This window comes from Rosa rugosa, chromosome 7 (genome assembly GCF_958449725.1).
Source record: "Rosa rugosa chromosome 7, drRosRugo1.1, whole genome shotgun sequence".
NCBI lineage: Eukaryota > Viridiplantae > Streptophyta > Magnoliopsida > Rosales > Rosaceae > Rosa > Rosa rugosa.
The window spans coordinates 40,332,482-40,349,634 of NC_084826.1; the positions used below are offsets into that span (position 1 = coordinate 40,332,482).

The 17,153-nt window shown below is 41.8% G+C and overlaps 1 protein-coding gene across 1 annotated transcript; it reads right to left on the reverse strand.

Annotated features, from left to right (window-relative positions):
• Positions 1-13,436: 13,436 nt before the first annotated feature.
• Positions 13,437-16,928, reverse strand: LOC133722564 (uncharacterized). Its single transcript, XM_062149447.1, has 7 exons — positions 16,670-16,928; positions 16,482-16,601; positions 16,205-16,407; positions 15,803-15,946; positions 14,969-15,186; positions 13,948-14,206; positions 13,437-13,795 (listed from the first exon to the last, which is right to left on the reverse strand). Exons 1-7 carry the CDS (start codon positions 16,746-16,748, stop codon positions 13,667-13,669), a joined length of 1,152 nt encoding a protein of 383 aa, XP_062005431.1. The 5' UTR covers positions 16,749-16,928; the 3' UTR covers positions 13,437-13,666.
• Positions 16,929-17,153: the final 225 nt, after the last annotated feature.

The following is a 17,153-nucleotide window of genomic DNA, read 5'->3' on the forward strand; positions in this document are numbered from 1 at the left end:
GAAAGGCAAGTACAGAAATGAAAGGCGATAGCTTAGTGAATGGCAATAAATATTTATTCCAGAATGGCATACAAAGGAATTTCACTACAAAGGCTTTGCGGCCAATAGCGTACTCCAATATATCCTTTATATAAATGCGATACACATACTCCATGAAAATGCTACATCTTAATACAAAAGCGATACACCCTAGCACACGGGTGCGATACACAATAACTATCTTCGACACCCCTCCGGCCAAGTCTGATTCTTTGGAATATGAGGAGCTCCAAAAGAAGATCACTGAATTGGAGGATTGACTGGCTAGTCAAGCTCTGGTGGGAAAGATTGGGGGTGGTACCAATCTACGCCACTCTCTGCCCTGTCACCACCTGATCTCCACAGTTGTAGCCTCGCCACACCACCAGCGACCGGCGTCCTTGGGTTTGTCACTTAGACGGGGCTTCAGTTCTGCAGGAGCACAGATTGCTCAATCCCCCACAGGGTGATGAAGCCGAGCCCGTGTGAGATTAGGCTATAAAGCCTATAACCCAAGCATGAGATTAAGCTATAAAGCCCAGAATTCTGGAAAGGCAAACTACCAGAAAGCGGAGAAATGATTTTAGAAGGAGAAGCACGATGAAGAACAGGGAGAAAGCCATGTTGAAAATGTAACCAACTCACCACCCTCACTCTACCTATTTATAGGAGAAGGTCACCGCCACTAACCGTCCCCAGACGCCCAATCGTTGCGCTGCTTTAATGACCTGCAATAATGACACGGCACCAAATCGACAAAGCAATAAATATATTCAACGCACGGGGGACTATAGCCCAGAAAATGTTTGCTCCCAATAAATTTCCCATATTCCCAACGCAAAACAGATATTCCAAAAAGCAGACCAATCGGTCAATGTCTCAACAAAACCCAAGGCTTTTACACGTCAAGCAAGCCTATCGCTAGCATGAAAAACAACAAAAAACAAAAGCAGATACTAAGTCTCGCCTCTGGCACTACGCGCCTGCTCCCCTACTCGGTCTCACTCCCCCATTCCAGTTTGCTCCCCAACATTCTCGCCCTGCAGCTCGCTCTCGGTATCCACGTGTGCCTCCCCTTACTCGTCGATAACACCCTCCGCCTGGCAATCGCCAGCTTGGCTCGAGACATGATAGGAGCATTTTAATGTGGTATTTTAATAGTTAATTCCTCACATTTTGCTTAGTTAATTCCTTAACGAATCGATTTTTAACTTAATTTCTATTTTTTTAGGTACATTGGAGTAGATGATGATGAAATGAGCATTAGGTCCATAATTACGTATAAATGATGGAGAAAAATGGAAATGTACTAAAAGGCCAATTTTACACATTTTCCTACTCCGGCTAGGAGAAACCAAGCCAAGCAAGGAAGAAGGAGCGGCCGCCAGACCAAATGAACTCCAAATGAGCTGAAACTTTCCAGATCCATTCTAGACATCCTAAGGATCATTTCTTATGAAGAGTGCCAGAGCTAGTTTTGAGTGGAAGACCTTCAAACAGTCAGCCCAATTTCCTGCAGAAGCAAAACTGGAAAACTGGACCCGTAAGGAGTCCAGCAGAGATTCTGGCCCAAAGGCATGGAAATAAATTCTGAAATTTTACCAAAATGATCTACACTCATGGTAGATCATTTCATATGAAGAAGTCACGAGCCAAATCTGAAGTCCTGTTGGAGAAATAATTGAAGGAATAAAGGGGCAGAAACTGATCTAAAAACAGCTCAACACCACATGTTCAAGTTTCCTACCCACATGAAGAAAGCTAGATGCTTTTCTCTTTTTCCTTGGATATATTTTTCTGCTCCAATAGATCATCATCACTTCCATACTTCTGCACCTTCATGCCTTGCTTTCATTTCATCATTACTCCATCTTTTCCATATTTTACAAACCACTTTCATTATTTTTCTTCCATTTATCATTTCACTCTTCTTTTTCTTCCCTATATAAACACCTTCTCCTCTCACTCTAAAAACATTCCTTCATCCATTTCATCTTCTTTGTCTCTCCATTTCCATTCCATTTTTCTCTCCATTCTCTAGTTGCAAAATTCTGCGTTTTCAAGTAAGAAGAAGAAGAAGAAGAAGGAGCCGGGAATATCATATCCTCCATCGTCCACCTTGAAGGCTTGCTTCCAAGATTCAAGATTTCAACGTTTCAAGCACTCCATCTCCATCTCCAACTCACGGTGTAATTCATTCTTTTTCCTTATTTAATTTCGTAGGAATTTGTTTCTAGTTAACAATAACATTAAGGGCAAAGTTTAAGCCCAATTTCTATGTTTGAATAAAAATTGTGATTTCTTTATGTTGATTTTTATGTTGCTTATGTGAGATTGCTTAATTGATTTTGGATTATGGAAAACTTTTATATGTACGTGTTCTTTGATGGCCAACTTAGGATATATGCATGTAATTGGTGCTAGATTTAAGTAGTAAAGGCTTTGGACAAAAGTCGAAATCAATTAAGGAGGATTGCAAATAGATGGACTTTTTCATACTAGGTTGTGCACTTTGGTTGACATCCTTTCTTTGTTCTTCATGCATTGAATGTGTTCTTGATTAGCTAGTTTTCTAGACTATGATTGCATGTTCAATAGGTTTAATTTAGGTGCTTTCACTTAGATTAAATATTCAAGGAAAGTAAAATATGGGAAATCATTTGCTTTGAATGTTTCACATGGTCAACTTATTTCTCATGACATAGATAATCAACTATAGGAATTGTAATTGGATTTCATTCATATGATTGTAGTTTTGATCTTTGTTTCTTGTGTTCCACCCTTGTATATGTGTTTTTACACTTTCTTTATTTCATTTAATTTTAATTCCAATTCTATAATCTCAAAACCCCCCTTTTTATATTAACTTGTATATATTTTTATTCTTTATTTTATTTTTGTACATAATACTTTTTACTTTATTATTTTAATTCTTTATTTATTTGTTTTTTTGACAATGACAGGTGTACCCTCAATCCCCGGAATAGAACGATCCCTATTTGCTTATACTACTAACGATGTTTTCAGGGTTAAATTATGCGCTTGCTTTGAGCGTATCAAGACATGCTCTGTTACAGTGGCTGGCTCGCGGATCACAATCCCAACGCTTCGACCACCACTACCGACGCTAGCTTGCGATCACGCTGCCTTCTTCGCTTGTATATCACGGACCATCTTGTCCATATCAATCCAGCCAGCGGCGATACCATCACGGATTGAGTGCAAGGCCCCATTAGAGAAGGCCTTATTCATCTTCTCTTGAAAGGGTGCCGACTAGAGATAGAGATCCACCACCTTATCTGTGCCTTCTCGTGTGGCCTTCTTAAGCTTATCACCATGGGTCTCGGCGGCGGCACGCAGTGGAAGGCACTCGTCGGCAAAGTCACTAGCCCTAGTTCGCTGCTCCGCCAACTCCTTCATCAATTGCCCCAACTCTGCCTCCCTCTTGCCAGCCTAGCATTTGACTACCCTAAGGCGGTCAACTTCTCCTTGCAAGGTACTAACCTGTCCCTCCAATTCCACCACACGATCAGGGTAGGGAGCCAAACTCTCCAAAGAGGCGCCACGCAGCTCCAACTCGGCATCGCGCTCTCAGACCTGCCACGCCAACTCTCGCAGCCGCTCGTCGGCAACGTCAACTTGAGCCCAGACCTCCTCCAAGGCCCTCAGACCAACCTCGACCCGCTGCAACTTGTCAGTCAGGTCCAAATTTGACTCCCTCAAGGGGGCAACAATGTCCTCGACCTCCCGACAACGAGATTCCTCCATCACGAGGGCTCGCTCCAGTTCCATCCTTCTTGCTACCCCATCATCAATCGCCTGCCTCATTTCGTCCCGCTCCACTTGGCCGCGATCCAACGCACCCTGGAGCTCGCATGCCCTCTCTCTCTCAGCATTCAGCTTGCCCTGCAGCCGGGCTATCTCCAGATCAAAATGAGCAAGCAGCTCGGCAGAGGTTTGGTAATTCATATTCACAGCCTACATCGCATACCACCCAATTAGAACATTCACAAATGACAAAAGGCAATGAAAGCATGCAAATGGATCACGATACATACCCTCATTAACCTCTCTTACGCTTCCCGATACCCAAGACGAGGATCCTCAACATTCACACGACTGCGATCACGATGGCAATTTCGTAAGTCGGCCACCATGTGCAAAATGGCACCATCTGTGATTCTAATCTCGCCGAGAGTGAGTGCAAGCCCGTCCGCAACCTCGTCGCGAGAACCCCTACTTGTAGACCTCGAGCGCGACACACCGTCAACCCGAGCCCTCTTACTTCCACGGGCATCGACAATAACACCCACTGGGGGACTCCCAAGGCGAAGCTGCGTCAGTACGGGCGCAGGTATACGACACTCGGGTTCCATCCACCTCGCCAACCTGGACGTGGGTCTCCGTCTCGACAACCTGGGTACCCCCAATCTCACCTCCAAACTCAGTCTGCGCTTCCGGAAGCTCAACAGTCGGAACGGCCTTCGCTTCCCCGCTATCAATAGTAATGACCTCTCGCGATACTGGGCCGCCGATCTCGTCACCAAAGACAGTCTCCAGCTGCTCTAACACGGCATCCTGTACCAGGCGAGCCTTGGCACTGGTATCGCTTTGGCGCCGCTCAACCTTCTCAAATAACTCCTCGACGGAGATCTCCACTTCACCCACCGGCTCCAATGGCCGGTCCACGACGCCACACTCCACCCCTCCCATCGAGACTCGGGGGGACTGCGTCGTACCTTCCAGAACCTCGGGGACTGGAGCTCCTCAACGAGTACTCGGGAATGTTGACCAGCCTCGCCCGCCTGCTCCTGAAACTGAGCGGCGGCCCCAACACCTGGCTCTGGATGGCCCTGACTCACCTGCCCCTCAGCACCTGCCTGCTTCTCGGCTTGTTGGTTGAGATACTCCAACACAGTATCGGGAAACCTCAGGTACATCTCGTCGGGCAACACCATGTTCACCCGATGGTCAGTCACACGTACTTTCTTATCAGGAAGTTCGACGTCAACTCGCCTTACCGTCTCCGATTCTCGCAACAACTCCCTGATGATAACATCAGTATCCAACTCCGTATCTGGGGCATCACTCTTGCTAGCAGCCTCGCTAGGCATATCCGCTGCAACACAAGAAAATAATGTTCGAAGGACCATAAATAGAAGAATGGTTAGACACCATAAACAATAAACAGCCCCTCACCCAGACGCCTCCCCAGCTCCCACCTCTCATATATCGGGAGCCTACACAGGCGATAGAACCCCCTCGTCCCCATGGGAAACGCGCCCAACACCCTCACCACATGCTTCTGCTCTAGCATGGTCAGGACAGTCTCCTGCCTCACTACGATATAAAGACACGCTGTTAGCACACACCAATGACAAAATCCACCAAAAATGCAATCACGATACTTACATATAGGCTGGAAACGAGTCGGAACTCGGTGCACCATGTCTGGATTCTGCCAGCGGCCCCTAACTAGGCAAGGCCTGCCCCGCCAGCGAGCATAAATGTTTGACGGAAGGTCCTCGATAATCGAGCGGCCACGCGCCCTAAAATTAACGCACCTGTTATTGCCAGCCTTCGTAGAGTATTGCATCTTGAACAAGGAGTTAAACTCGCCAATGCTGGGACATAGCACTCTGCTGAGCTTCCACAACAACAACACCCCCATCAATTGCCTCAATGCATTTGGCGATAGCTGCCCCAACGATATATTCAGACACGACAGCAGATACTGCAGCTCCTCCGGTATCGGGAACGTCAACCCACACTTGAGCTGATATTCATAAAAGCACGCCCACCCCACCTCGGGGTGGCTAAAACACTCACCATCCTGTAAGGGGCGTAACAACACAGTATCCGGAATGCCCCAGGTCGTCCTCATTTCGGTGATCTGCTCCTCCGTCATACTCGAACCCGGCTGATCAATGGGCACCTCGCCAAGTAGCAACTGCCCACGTGGCGAGTGAGGAATCTCCAACACTTCAACATTCTCCACCTCGGGAACATCTGAACCCCCAATTTGCTTAACCCTACTCAGAACTCCATGAGATGCACCCTCGCCACCACCTCGGGAAGTGCCGATGGCACCCCCACGAGGAGCACCCTCACCACCTCCTCGGGAAACACCCTTGCCGCTACCTCGGAATTTACCCACGGCACCCTCGCGAGGAGCAACCCTACCGCTTCCTCGGGACACACCCTCACCACCACCTTGAGAAGCGACCACGACACTTCCGCGAGGAGCACCATCACAACGCTCGCAAGAAACACCCTCGACAACGCCACGAGAAACACTCTCGCCACCTCCACTAGACTAACCCTCTCGCTTACCGCCACCACGATACTCCCGTGCCATACTGCGAGCGACACCCAAAATTAGCCAATCGCTCCCTGACTATCGCCTTCCCAGACCAGCCCCATGAATTTCAAAATCTAAAAACCCTCCCCGGGGCCACAACGGCAAGTCCAGCCAAACCCAAAATCCATTTTCCCTAAAGATCAACCGTATCCACGACGACCCAACACCTACCGGCAAACCCTAGTTCCGGCAAACGACCCCCTTAACAACACCCACACACACAAATGCTCTTAGACAAACCCAGGAAAGTCAAGAGACAGCGTACCTGTTCACTCCTCCAACCGAAAAACAGAGACAGCGACGCACACAACCTGGAATTCTGACTACAAAACAAAAGATTCAAGCCCCCGGAACGCTAAAGTCTTTAACTTTAACCAGTTCTTATCCCAATCTCCAACAAAAATAGAGCAACAATAACCGCCCCCATCTCCCTCCTCTGTCCATATATAGGGTCCTCAAGAATACAGGGACCGTTGGACGTGCAAGGACGACGACACCAGATCTCATCATGTGTCCGACATCTCTGAGCGTTACAAAGGACATGCGCCGTTGCCTCGACTCAATACCACTACGCCATTATTACATGTTACGAACTCTAGTACACTGGACTTCCCGCACACGAAAAATGAATAACAACAACACACGTGTCACTAGGGCATAACGTATGGACCAAAAGACGCATGAAACCCTACCATAGATCCGCGATAATGACACAACGCCAATTACGAGTATGATCTCCTCACCCCAGCCAATACTCCTTTTAGGGGGGGGACTGGGGGTAATGGTTGTATGGAAGTCACGTGCCGTGTACTCGTCTTGCACTTCCGATACTTCTACCAAAGACAAACTCCCCACCCAAGAGAACTCTTGATCAGGGACTTGGGGGACTTGTTGGTATGCATATACCTCCTAGGCACAAGTATCGGAAGCACAAGACTCATATCGCCAATACAAAGGTAGGGAAAGCTCCTAGCTGAGGGTCCCGATACCCCCCAAGGCGATATCGGGAACTCCGATCGTCCCACACTGAAAGAAACGGAACCAAGCTTCCACAAATCTGCTACATTAAGGTCGTCTCCAACAACTCAAAGAGGTAACTGTATACTATCGCTTTCCATTATCATTATCTTATAACGATACTGACTTAGGCATCGGAGAGTTGAAGGCCGGCACACCCAGTCTTCCCTCTGACCTTTGTTTGTTTTACAGATAAGCAAGACCGATAGCGATAGTAGCAAACCAGAACATCTCATGATTTAGCTGGATCGAACCCCTTCCGAGACAGCTGAAACAGTTTGATTGTTTCAGGGTTTGTCTATTTGTTTCAGGTTAGGGTTTCGTGCTGATAATGTGTTTTAGGAAAAAGGAATGCAGAGAACAACAGAGAGAATTCGGAGAATGAGTTATGCTTTCATTGATAATAGAGGCCTCTTTATATAGAGGATTACAAGCATAGAATCAGAGTCTTATAAGGAAACAAATTCGTACAATGATTTGGATATCTACGAAGATATCTCCGAGAATATCTAAAAGACTAACCCTATTACAACTCAGACAAGTAACTAGAGTTTGGGCCAGACACACAATTTAGGTGTCCTTAAACACTTCCCTATAATTTTAGAGTTTGCTATAAATATAGGGATTTTTTTTCTCTCTCTTCAATTTCTGTAAAATAGAGATAAGTATAGAAAGAATCTGTTGGAGCAAAAAAAAAATGCATATTTTTCCCTAAAATAGAGAAAAAACAAAATTTAGGAAACTATTGGAAAAGCTCTAACTCACAGAGCTAGGGTTTTTAACATGCATTGGGTACCCATAATGCATAGAAGTATTCGTGATGTTATCGGAATACTCTGCCAAACCTTGGTTTAGTTAGAATGCAATCCAGTTCTTTTGTCACACAAATCTTTATCTCAATGTGTGTCATATGAAATTATATTAAGTCACTTAGGTTATTGTCACACCCTAATCCGAAAATCTGAAATTTTTTTTTTTTTTTCGAGTAAGGATGTGAATAGCTCTTAGTTGTCAAAGATAAGAAACACTTTGGCAAATAAAAACTATATAGAAAAATAAGAATCAGAGGTGACTTTGTTGTGACACACTTTATTACATAGGTCTGTTCTTACAAGATAAACGAAAGCAAGCTTATAAAATAAGCTTTATTGTACAAAGATAAACCAAAACGGCAAGCTAATAGTTTATTTCTCCTTCTCCTAGATCTAGATTTCCAGAATTTAAGTTCTAACCCTCAAGATTATCATCTGCACAATGTCATAAAAGGGGTGAGCTCAAAGCTCAGTAGAGCAAATCTCATACATATGATGTAATGATGGTGTAAAACATAAAATGACTCAATTTCTAGTTGTTAGTGATCTTATACTAATCTCAGTCACCAGTGTCCTCTTGCCTAAACATAAGATCATTTTATCAATAGTGATTGAAGGGGCTTCTCTCCCCAAATGTATATACAATAGGCTGACATTGCTGGTCCCTTACAAGTATTAGACTCAACTACACAACTACTTTCATTCTTTCTTCAAGCTAATATCAAAAAAACAATATGATAATGAACTAGCATATATTTCACATATCATAAACATTCTGATCAGCAGCAAATATCATTCAAAAACATATAAATAGATATATAAAATCATACTTGAGATTCCCCAAAACTTCCCCTACCTTAAACCTAGTTTAGTAAAGTTGGAGCTTTGTTTCCAGATCTCTAACAACTTGTTTCTGGACTTTGCTGTTTCCAAAATCTCTAAATTGTTTTCTGTTCTGTTTTCCAACTTGTGTTTTCTTACTGCAGGTAAAGACCTCTTTTATACTAGAAGATATAATAATTAGAACCTATAGGTAAACTAGCCACCTCTCCTGTTTACTCTAGCTTAGCCCAGTCAACTAGATAAACACCTGAGAGTAGCTTATTGCCAGCTCCTGCTAGAAAAAATCACCTGAAGATTATCTCCAAATTGCCAGCTCCTGTTTTGAGCTTGCTGCCCAAGTTTTAAACTGCTCTAAGAGCAGCCACTTGCAGCACACAATTAAATTTATGTCTGTAGACTCTTATTTGTGGTTAGAGGTGTACAAGCATGTGCTTCCCTCAAGCTACTAGGTGATACAGCAGTTAGATAAAACAAAATAGCTGTAACGTCCCGAACCTGAATTCACTGGTTCACTAGTCATTTGGACGGTAAACGATATTTATTTTCACTTTTATTGTCATTTCAGCACTTTTAGTGGCTCTAAAAGTTGACTTTTTGTTCGGGTCAAAATTTGAGAAATTGTTCTTCATGAAAGTTGTAGAGGACGTTAAACCGAGCGCGTGCATATGTGGTACGTAAAAATCGGAGTTCGTATGCGAAAGTTATAAGCGAAAAGGGTAAAGTTACTGTTCATGGTAGATAGTATAAATTTGAAAAGTTACTGTGGTAAGTTTCCATTTTTGGAAACCTACCGGCCTTTTCTCTCTCTTCTCCCCCGACCTTTTCTTCCTCTTCGGCCCGATTCTTCCTCCTCCTATTTCTTCCTCCTCCGGCCACCCCACGATGGAATCCGGGCATCAGCTGGCTCGCCTCTTCACCCTTGTCACGTCTGTGGTGGTGTTTTGCAGCGATTTGGCCGGAAGAGCTCGATTTGGTGCTGTGAAGGTTACTGTAGCAGATCGGGATTTCAGTCGATTTCCGGCGATTCCGGCCGTCGCCGGCCACCAAATTGGCTTCGAAGGTTCGGTTTTTGACATAGATCATTTCCCCTAAGGTCTTTCATTTCAATTTGCAGTGTAGAGGTCGAATTAACGATTTGCAATTTCTAGGGTTCTTGGAGTTTTCTGGAAATTTTTCACCGGCCAAATTGGAGCCCTTCAAGGTAAAATTGGAACTTGTTGTAGTTGTGAAAAATGTTGGGTCTGTTGAGTAGGTGGTGCTGCCAAAATTTGGTGGCCATCGGAGGTGGTGGCCGCCGGTGCGTGGGGCCCACGCGCTGCCACTGTTGGTGGCGCGTGGAGGCATATAGGGCAATGTTTTAATTTCAGTTTTTAGCCCATTAAATTGTATATATGTTGTAGAGCTTGTATGTGAAGTTTGGTGAATTATGGAGGAGTTTGGAATTATTTGTGAATTCCCGAAGTTTGAAGTTTTGTGATGGAATTGTGGGAAATCCGGCCGTCGGATTTCCCTCGTTTTCATTGTGGAATATGTAAATTGAGGAATTGGTGTTGTGGAAGAGATTTGGGTGGAATTTGAGAAGTAATGGAGATAGGGATTTTCGGGTTTCGTTTAGATTCGTATTTATTTTATCGGATTGCCGTTTACGGAAATATAATTGTGTACAGGGCAATGTTGCGAGCTACGGCTAGATGAAGGAACTCGTTTGCGTGGTCGCCCATTAGTACTGTGAGTGGACGTTTGTTTTTGAATATTGATGCATGCATTTATTTTTCGAATTAATGTTTTATTAATTATCATATTATTTTAGTTTCGGATATGATTTCGGTTTTGGAATATTGCTTGGATTTTCCATCATGATTTTTGGAACGTGAGTTTTATTCGCTCGGATTTGAACTTGTAATTTTCGACGAATTATTTTTCCGAGGTGATTTCCGGAATTTATTAATATATTTTATTCGTCGATATTGAGATTTCTGGAATATTTTTCGAAATGGGATTTCGATGGAATTATATTTCTTGTTATTTATTGACTTTCGATTTTGGCATTGGGAATGCCTTATTGTTAATCTAGTTATTCTTTTAGCGTGTGGGACACGCTGTTGCTTTATACGACTTTTATGAGAATTTCCGGGTACGGTTGGGAATCGTACCCGTGTTTTCTTTATTCGTGGGACATGGGGAAGCCTTATAGATTTACTGGATTTTAATGGTTTTTACCCGCCATACCTGGGTCGTCATATTTATTGCTAGCTAGCCTATTAGTACTCCTCCCTGCTTACTATGTGTTTGTGGGTGAGTAAGAGCAGAGCATGGGATGCTCCAGAGTGTGGGACACTCCGACCCGAGCCTGGGAGGCTCCCTTCTTTCGTATGGTGAAACTTCTTCCCCATATTTTATCGTTGCTTGACTAGCGGGGCTAGTCCGATTTTCACTGTAGCCAGCGGGGCTGGTCTTATCTTCTTGAGAAACGAGATTTTGGTTTTACTATATAGTTTTCGAATGTGGTGACTAGCGAGGCTAGTCGATTTATCGTTTTGGAATTCTTGGATTTAAAGCTAAATGTGTTTTTCTAATTGTTGCATGCATCGGTTTTTAAGGAAATAAATGTGGGAAAGTATGAAATCCTTTTTCTTTTAAATTGTTTATTTTTGTCCACTCACGCTAACGTTTTTCGTCTACTTTCCCCTGGGCCCTTCGGTTTCTAATGCCCAGTTTGCAGGAGTTATTAGTTGAGGTCGGGCGTACGTGGTTCGAGGCATAGTGGACGAATAGCTTCCGCACTTCTTCGTTTGGCTCTGATATATTGTGAGTTAATAGTTTTGGGTAGTTCACTTTAGGGGTGACTCGGCCAATTCTCGGTAGAGTTATCTCTAAGGTGGGCCCCGCAGGGCCACCTCGGATTTCAGGGTGAAATCCGGGGCGGGTCCTGTCAATAGCATTCTAGAATTTTTTTTTTTTTTCTTTCTCTAATCTGTTTATGTGTATGTGTTGCAGGATTTAACAAAATTTCCAGCCAAAGAAAACTCAAGAAGAAGAAGCACAATTAGCTAAGCATTTGCTAGAAATTTTGGTACTTTTGCAAAATGTAATGGCAGCAAGTCAAGGAAGCTATAAGTACAAATCATGAACAAGAAATTGATGTAATGTGGCTTATGAAAACATGTATTAATGTAGATATAGTACTTTGTAGCTATCTATGTACCCTTCTTGAAACCATGAACAATCGGTATTATCTCTTTTCTTTTTGACAGTGATTGTATACAGGTTAATATTTGCTTTTCTTTGTAAAAAGTACTTGTGTTCTACTCTAGTACTTTTTTAACAAAAGTAAGTTGGTTTTTGAGTTATAAAAACAAAAACCAAAATCAGCAGGGATTGAGCAATTCATCATTCATGACCCCATACACAAAGTTAGACCTCTATATTTGGCCCTTCTTTTACCAAAACAAATAAGTATATAGCTATAACATAGTTTAGAAGTAGAGTAAACTAGACTTATTAACTTAAACCAAGTTCAAGTCTTCACAGTTATCCCAATCCTGTTGAAACAATTATTGCGAACCATAACTTGATCAACAAGTATTTAAGCCAGAGAGTTCGAGTATATTGTCGAGTGGCTTCCAGGGACATTTCTTTAATTGAACAATTACGGAAGTGTGATTGATTCATTGTTGTATACATGATAGTATCTCCGTAGTTATACAAAGAACTCAATTGATACACGATATGGCTCTTGGGAAAATTTTAGAGTTCATGTTCATGAACAGAAGATATCCAATGATGCTTTAAAAAAATTTATACTACCAATTGGAAGCTTTATAACATTTAACTCATAATAGGCATTGACACGTTTAAGCTTCTATAGTTTGTGCCGTTTTTCGGGCGGACAACTACGGGTGATAAGCATTGGCACTTTTATCCCAACAAGCACAAGCATTCGAGAATAAGAAATTAACTTTCCAAATGGCTAGGGATAGTTCTCAACAAAATGTGTCGTGCACATAAGAAATTTTAATAAAAATGCGGATTGAGGTACTAAAACTTATGGCACCTCAATGCGGATTGAAATCGTACTTCAGATTTCATGGTATACCATGAAAGTCAACAGTCCTACAATGTAAGCATTTACCCTTGTTTTAGTTGTTATCTAAACTAATATCAAATTTTCTTCAAGGGAGGGAAGGAGGGAGATGGGAAGAGAGGTTTGAATAAAACACTCATTCTATAATTATACTTTTCTTCTCAAAAAAAAAAAATCTATAATTGTACTTCAGAGGTTTGAATCATTCGACATCTACTTGCACTACCAATACAGAAAAATATCAAGAAATTCCAAAAAAAAAAAAAAAAGAAGAAGAAGAAGAAAGGGCTAGTGCAAGGTTAAGTAGACACCAGTAACCATGCCTTTTCTCTATCAAATCCATCCAGCACACATGAAATAGCATTTGATGCAGCCACCATAACCTTGCTGACGAGAAAGTAGTTACCTTGTGCTGCCATTTGTTGTGAGCGGTAAAGAGCATACTTCCTTTCTTCAAATTAGATCAGCAGGTAGTTCAATGGAATTTGTTGTAGGTACCACTCATAACTATGTTAAACAAAATCGAGTTGGTTAAAAATCGTACTTCGTTCTCCCACTCTTCAATATCAGACACAACATATCTGAAATGTCAGAAGATGCACAGAAGAAGTTCCATGATTCGAGCATTAGTCGTTTCCTTGATCCTTTGAAATGAATGACCTATACCAAGCATATGATATAAGACTTGGAAATTTACATAACAAGCACCATTAAGCATCAAACTTGCTTCTACATTCAATTCATCAGTAAAACTACAGGAAATCATCTGAAATGAAAATCCAGGTTTCGTGCGTAGGAGAATAGCAGTGTACCTTAACATCCAAGGGCATGCCATGAAATTGACCTGCACCCTCTGGTGGTGTCCAATTGTATACAGCACAGGGTAAAAATAACACTGCAGCACCGCCGATATCTTCTATGAAAGCTTGGGCTTTAGTGAATTTCTTTGGATCAAAAGATGGGTGTGACTTGACCACCCAGGCAAGGGCCAACTGATCCCCAAGCATCCGTGAAGCTTTCATGTACCTTGACCTGTAAACTTTCAGTACTTCTTGTAGAAAAGTCTTTGCCCTGCATTGTTCCAGTAAGTGAGATGTGGAAGATGATCCAAAACAGGGTTGGAACCCAGTGTAAACCACAGGGGGCCATAGCCCCAGAAAGTTTTGCCGGAAAAACAAAAAAGCTATATATACAAAGTATTGGAGTAGCTTCACTTTGGGAGTCCTAAACTTTGACAAAACCAAGCAATCTGTATACTTATATACTAGCCTCGTAACACACACTCCATCTGTGTCATCTGGCCTTTTTTTTAGGAGTTAGTGAAAAAAAGAAAAAGAAAAGTAATGTATAGTGGGTAGTTATTTCCAGTTTTATGGCTAATATCAATTTTGCCTTTTTATGATAAATTGTGCTTTTCTTGCAAATTAATAAACCAAGGGTACAACAGGATTTTCATAAATTTAACCATTTGAAAAGGCTATTGGCTTAATATATGAGATAGATACACACATTTTTTTTTTCTCTGAGAAGATACAAACATAGAAACTAATATCATTCTGTAACTGCAAGAAACTTGTCAATACCAAAAACTAGACATATTGTCTTAAACGGTGCATATTGACTAGATAGATGACAAAAACAAAACAAAAAACACCTTGAACTTGACTCCACAATTTATTTTTTCTTTGTATTTTTTTTTTTTTCATCTTACTAGGCTTCATCTTACCTTTACTATCGGATATCAGATAAACTTTCTCTGTATCTGTTCTGTTGCAACTTGCAACCCAGCCGAGCATACATGAAAAAGAAAACGAGATAATGTGACAGACGCACCTTAAAATGCCAGCAGGAGTACCCCTGACTGCTATAAATCCTGAATTCAGAGGTTGTTCTTTGTTGTTCCGGAAGGTCAGTGCCAGATGAAAATTTGGATAATCATGAAATATATGTCCTAGATCATCAACCACGGCTATATCTGAGTCGGTGAAGATGTAATGATGAATATGACCTTGGTTCTGAGAAACCTCCTCCATCCTTGTTTCTAGGAAGGCCTGAATTACAGAAATTTGATGCAGCATTTAAGTTAGAGCATTGATAGAAAATATATTAGATGATGATAAATACACAATTTCAGGCTTGGGTACACTTATATCCCTAACTATAAAGTATTAGTCTGTTCTCTCAATATCTAGATAAACAGAATATATAGCGATATAAATGAGGACACAAGGTGGTTGTGGTTAACATTTTAGAAACCCAAAAATGCAGAAAAGGTTACAAACAGAACAAAATGCATCAAAAGTGATATACGGATAAAGAAAGCTGCAAGCTGCAGAAATTTCTTACACAAGAAAGGAGGCCATTACCACATGTCAAGAGGTATTACATATTGATGTCAAAATAACCAAATAAAAGAGGGATGAAAGGCCCAAGGTAAGGATGGCCAAACACAAGCATCAGTCAGCCACAGGAAAATCAGTTAAAAGCAAGTTTGGAAATTGGTGAATTGAAACAAATGAAATAAGCGATATAAGAGAACGACCTCAACGAAGCTCAGGAGCTGGTTAATTCAAACGTATGAATTGAACTATGTCCTCAGAAGCATAGCTAAAGATGAATAACATGTTTTTTTTTTTTTTAGTTATAATTTAAATACTTTGCTCTTACAATGTAAGACCTGATTCTTTGAAGCATCAACTTGTCTCGCGAATATTCACCTTGAATTGGATATATGGTGACCCCATTTCTGTGCATTGAAAGATCAGATGCTGGGTCAGTTAAAATCACTACATTGCTCCGGGGCATTGCCACCTGCAAGTACGAAAGAAGTACACACATGAATTTGGAAAATACACATTGCAGGCTAAGCATTGAACAAGATACAAGAATAAAAAAAACATATATTGATTTCCTTCTGACAAAGTATCCATATCATATAGAATTCATATTCCAAAGGTCTAAAGATAACAAGAAGAGATACATAGTAATCATAGGCTGTTAGACACGATATGAAATGTTACTAAGTAATTCATTGTGCAGGGGAGAAAGGAGAGCTGAATTAGAAAGTACCTGGATGAAGTTAACGAAAATATTGAGAATGGTCATAGACCTCTCCAATTTAGTGTAAGAAGCATTGCCAACTGTAACCAAGTTTGATAACTGATCATCGGGAGGGGTGGAATTATATAGGGTGAAGACGGTGACAAAGTGAATGTTATCAAGTGCAGGGGCAGTGGCAGAGGAGAAATGGGTTTTGTTAAGAGCTTTAATTCCTGTAGATATGAGAGAGACGTAAGTAGGGAGAGACGAAAGGCAAGTGAAATGAAGCTTGGAAGCTTGAAGGTACCTTGGGGTTGGCATTGGAGACGATTGGTCAAGCCTTGGCCGGCAGCAGGTCCGAGAACCAAGTGGTTGAATTTGCTTTGTTTGTTGAGCACAGGTCGTGGGTTGTAATGCAATTGATCAACTGAAAACAAAAAGAAAAGATGAACAAACAGAGAGAGAAAGAAAGAAAGAAAGAAAAGGGGGGATTACCAGAGAAGAAGTGAGCAAGAAAGAAAAGAAGAGGGACGAGGATGAGGAAGCGACGCCATCCACTTATGGTCCTCATCATATCAAATCAAGTCTTAGCCTCTTCCTTTATCGAATCGATTGATTCACGAATTGCTCATCAGATCCACCACCGTCTCTTCACTCTACCCGCCTCTGCGCCCACCATAGATTTTTTATTTTCTTCGGAACAAATCGCGCACACCTTATTTCTCTCTCTATTCTCTTTCTCAAAAACTGATTTTGTCTCTCTCTCTCTCTATTCTCTTTCTCAAAAGATTTTGTCTCAACTTAACCACCCGGTAAGTGTTGAGTTTTAACTCAAAAGTCCTTGATAATTTACATTTTATTTGTAACTTTTCTGATTTTTCCTCCGGTGAAAATATGATTAGAATTACACCTGTTATATATTTGATTCCCTTTTAATATAACTACGACGACGAAAAATACAAAGAGAAAAAACTTTGTC

Bases quoted from the DNA above. Each gene is read 5' to 3' on its own strand.
- LOC133722564 (XM_062149447.1), bottom strand. From the start codon at position 16,748: ATGATGAGGACCATAAGTGGATGGCGTCGCTTCCTCATCCTCGTCCCT. The intron at 16,602-16,669 runs GTAATCCCCCCT...TTTTGTTTTCAG, and splicing joins TCTTGCTCACTTCTTCTCTG to TTGATCAATTGCATTACAAC. The intron at 16,408-16,481 runs GTACCTTCAAGC...TCATATCTACAG, and splicing joins TCTCCAATGCCAACCCCAAG to GAATTAAAGCTCTTAACAAA.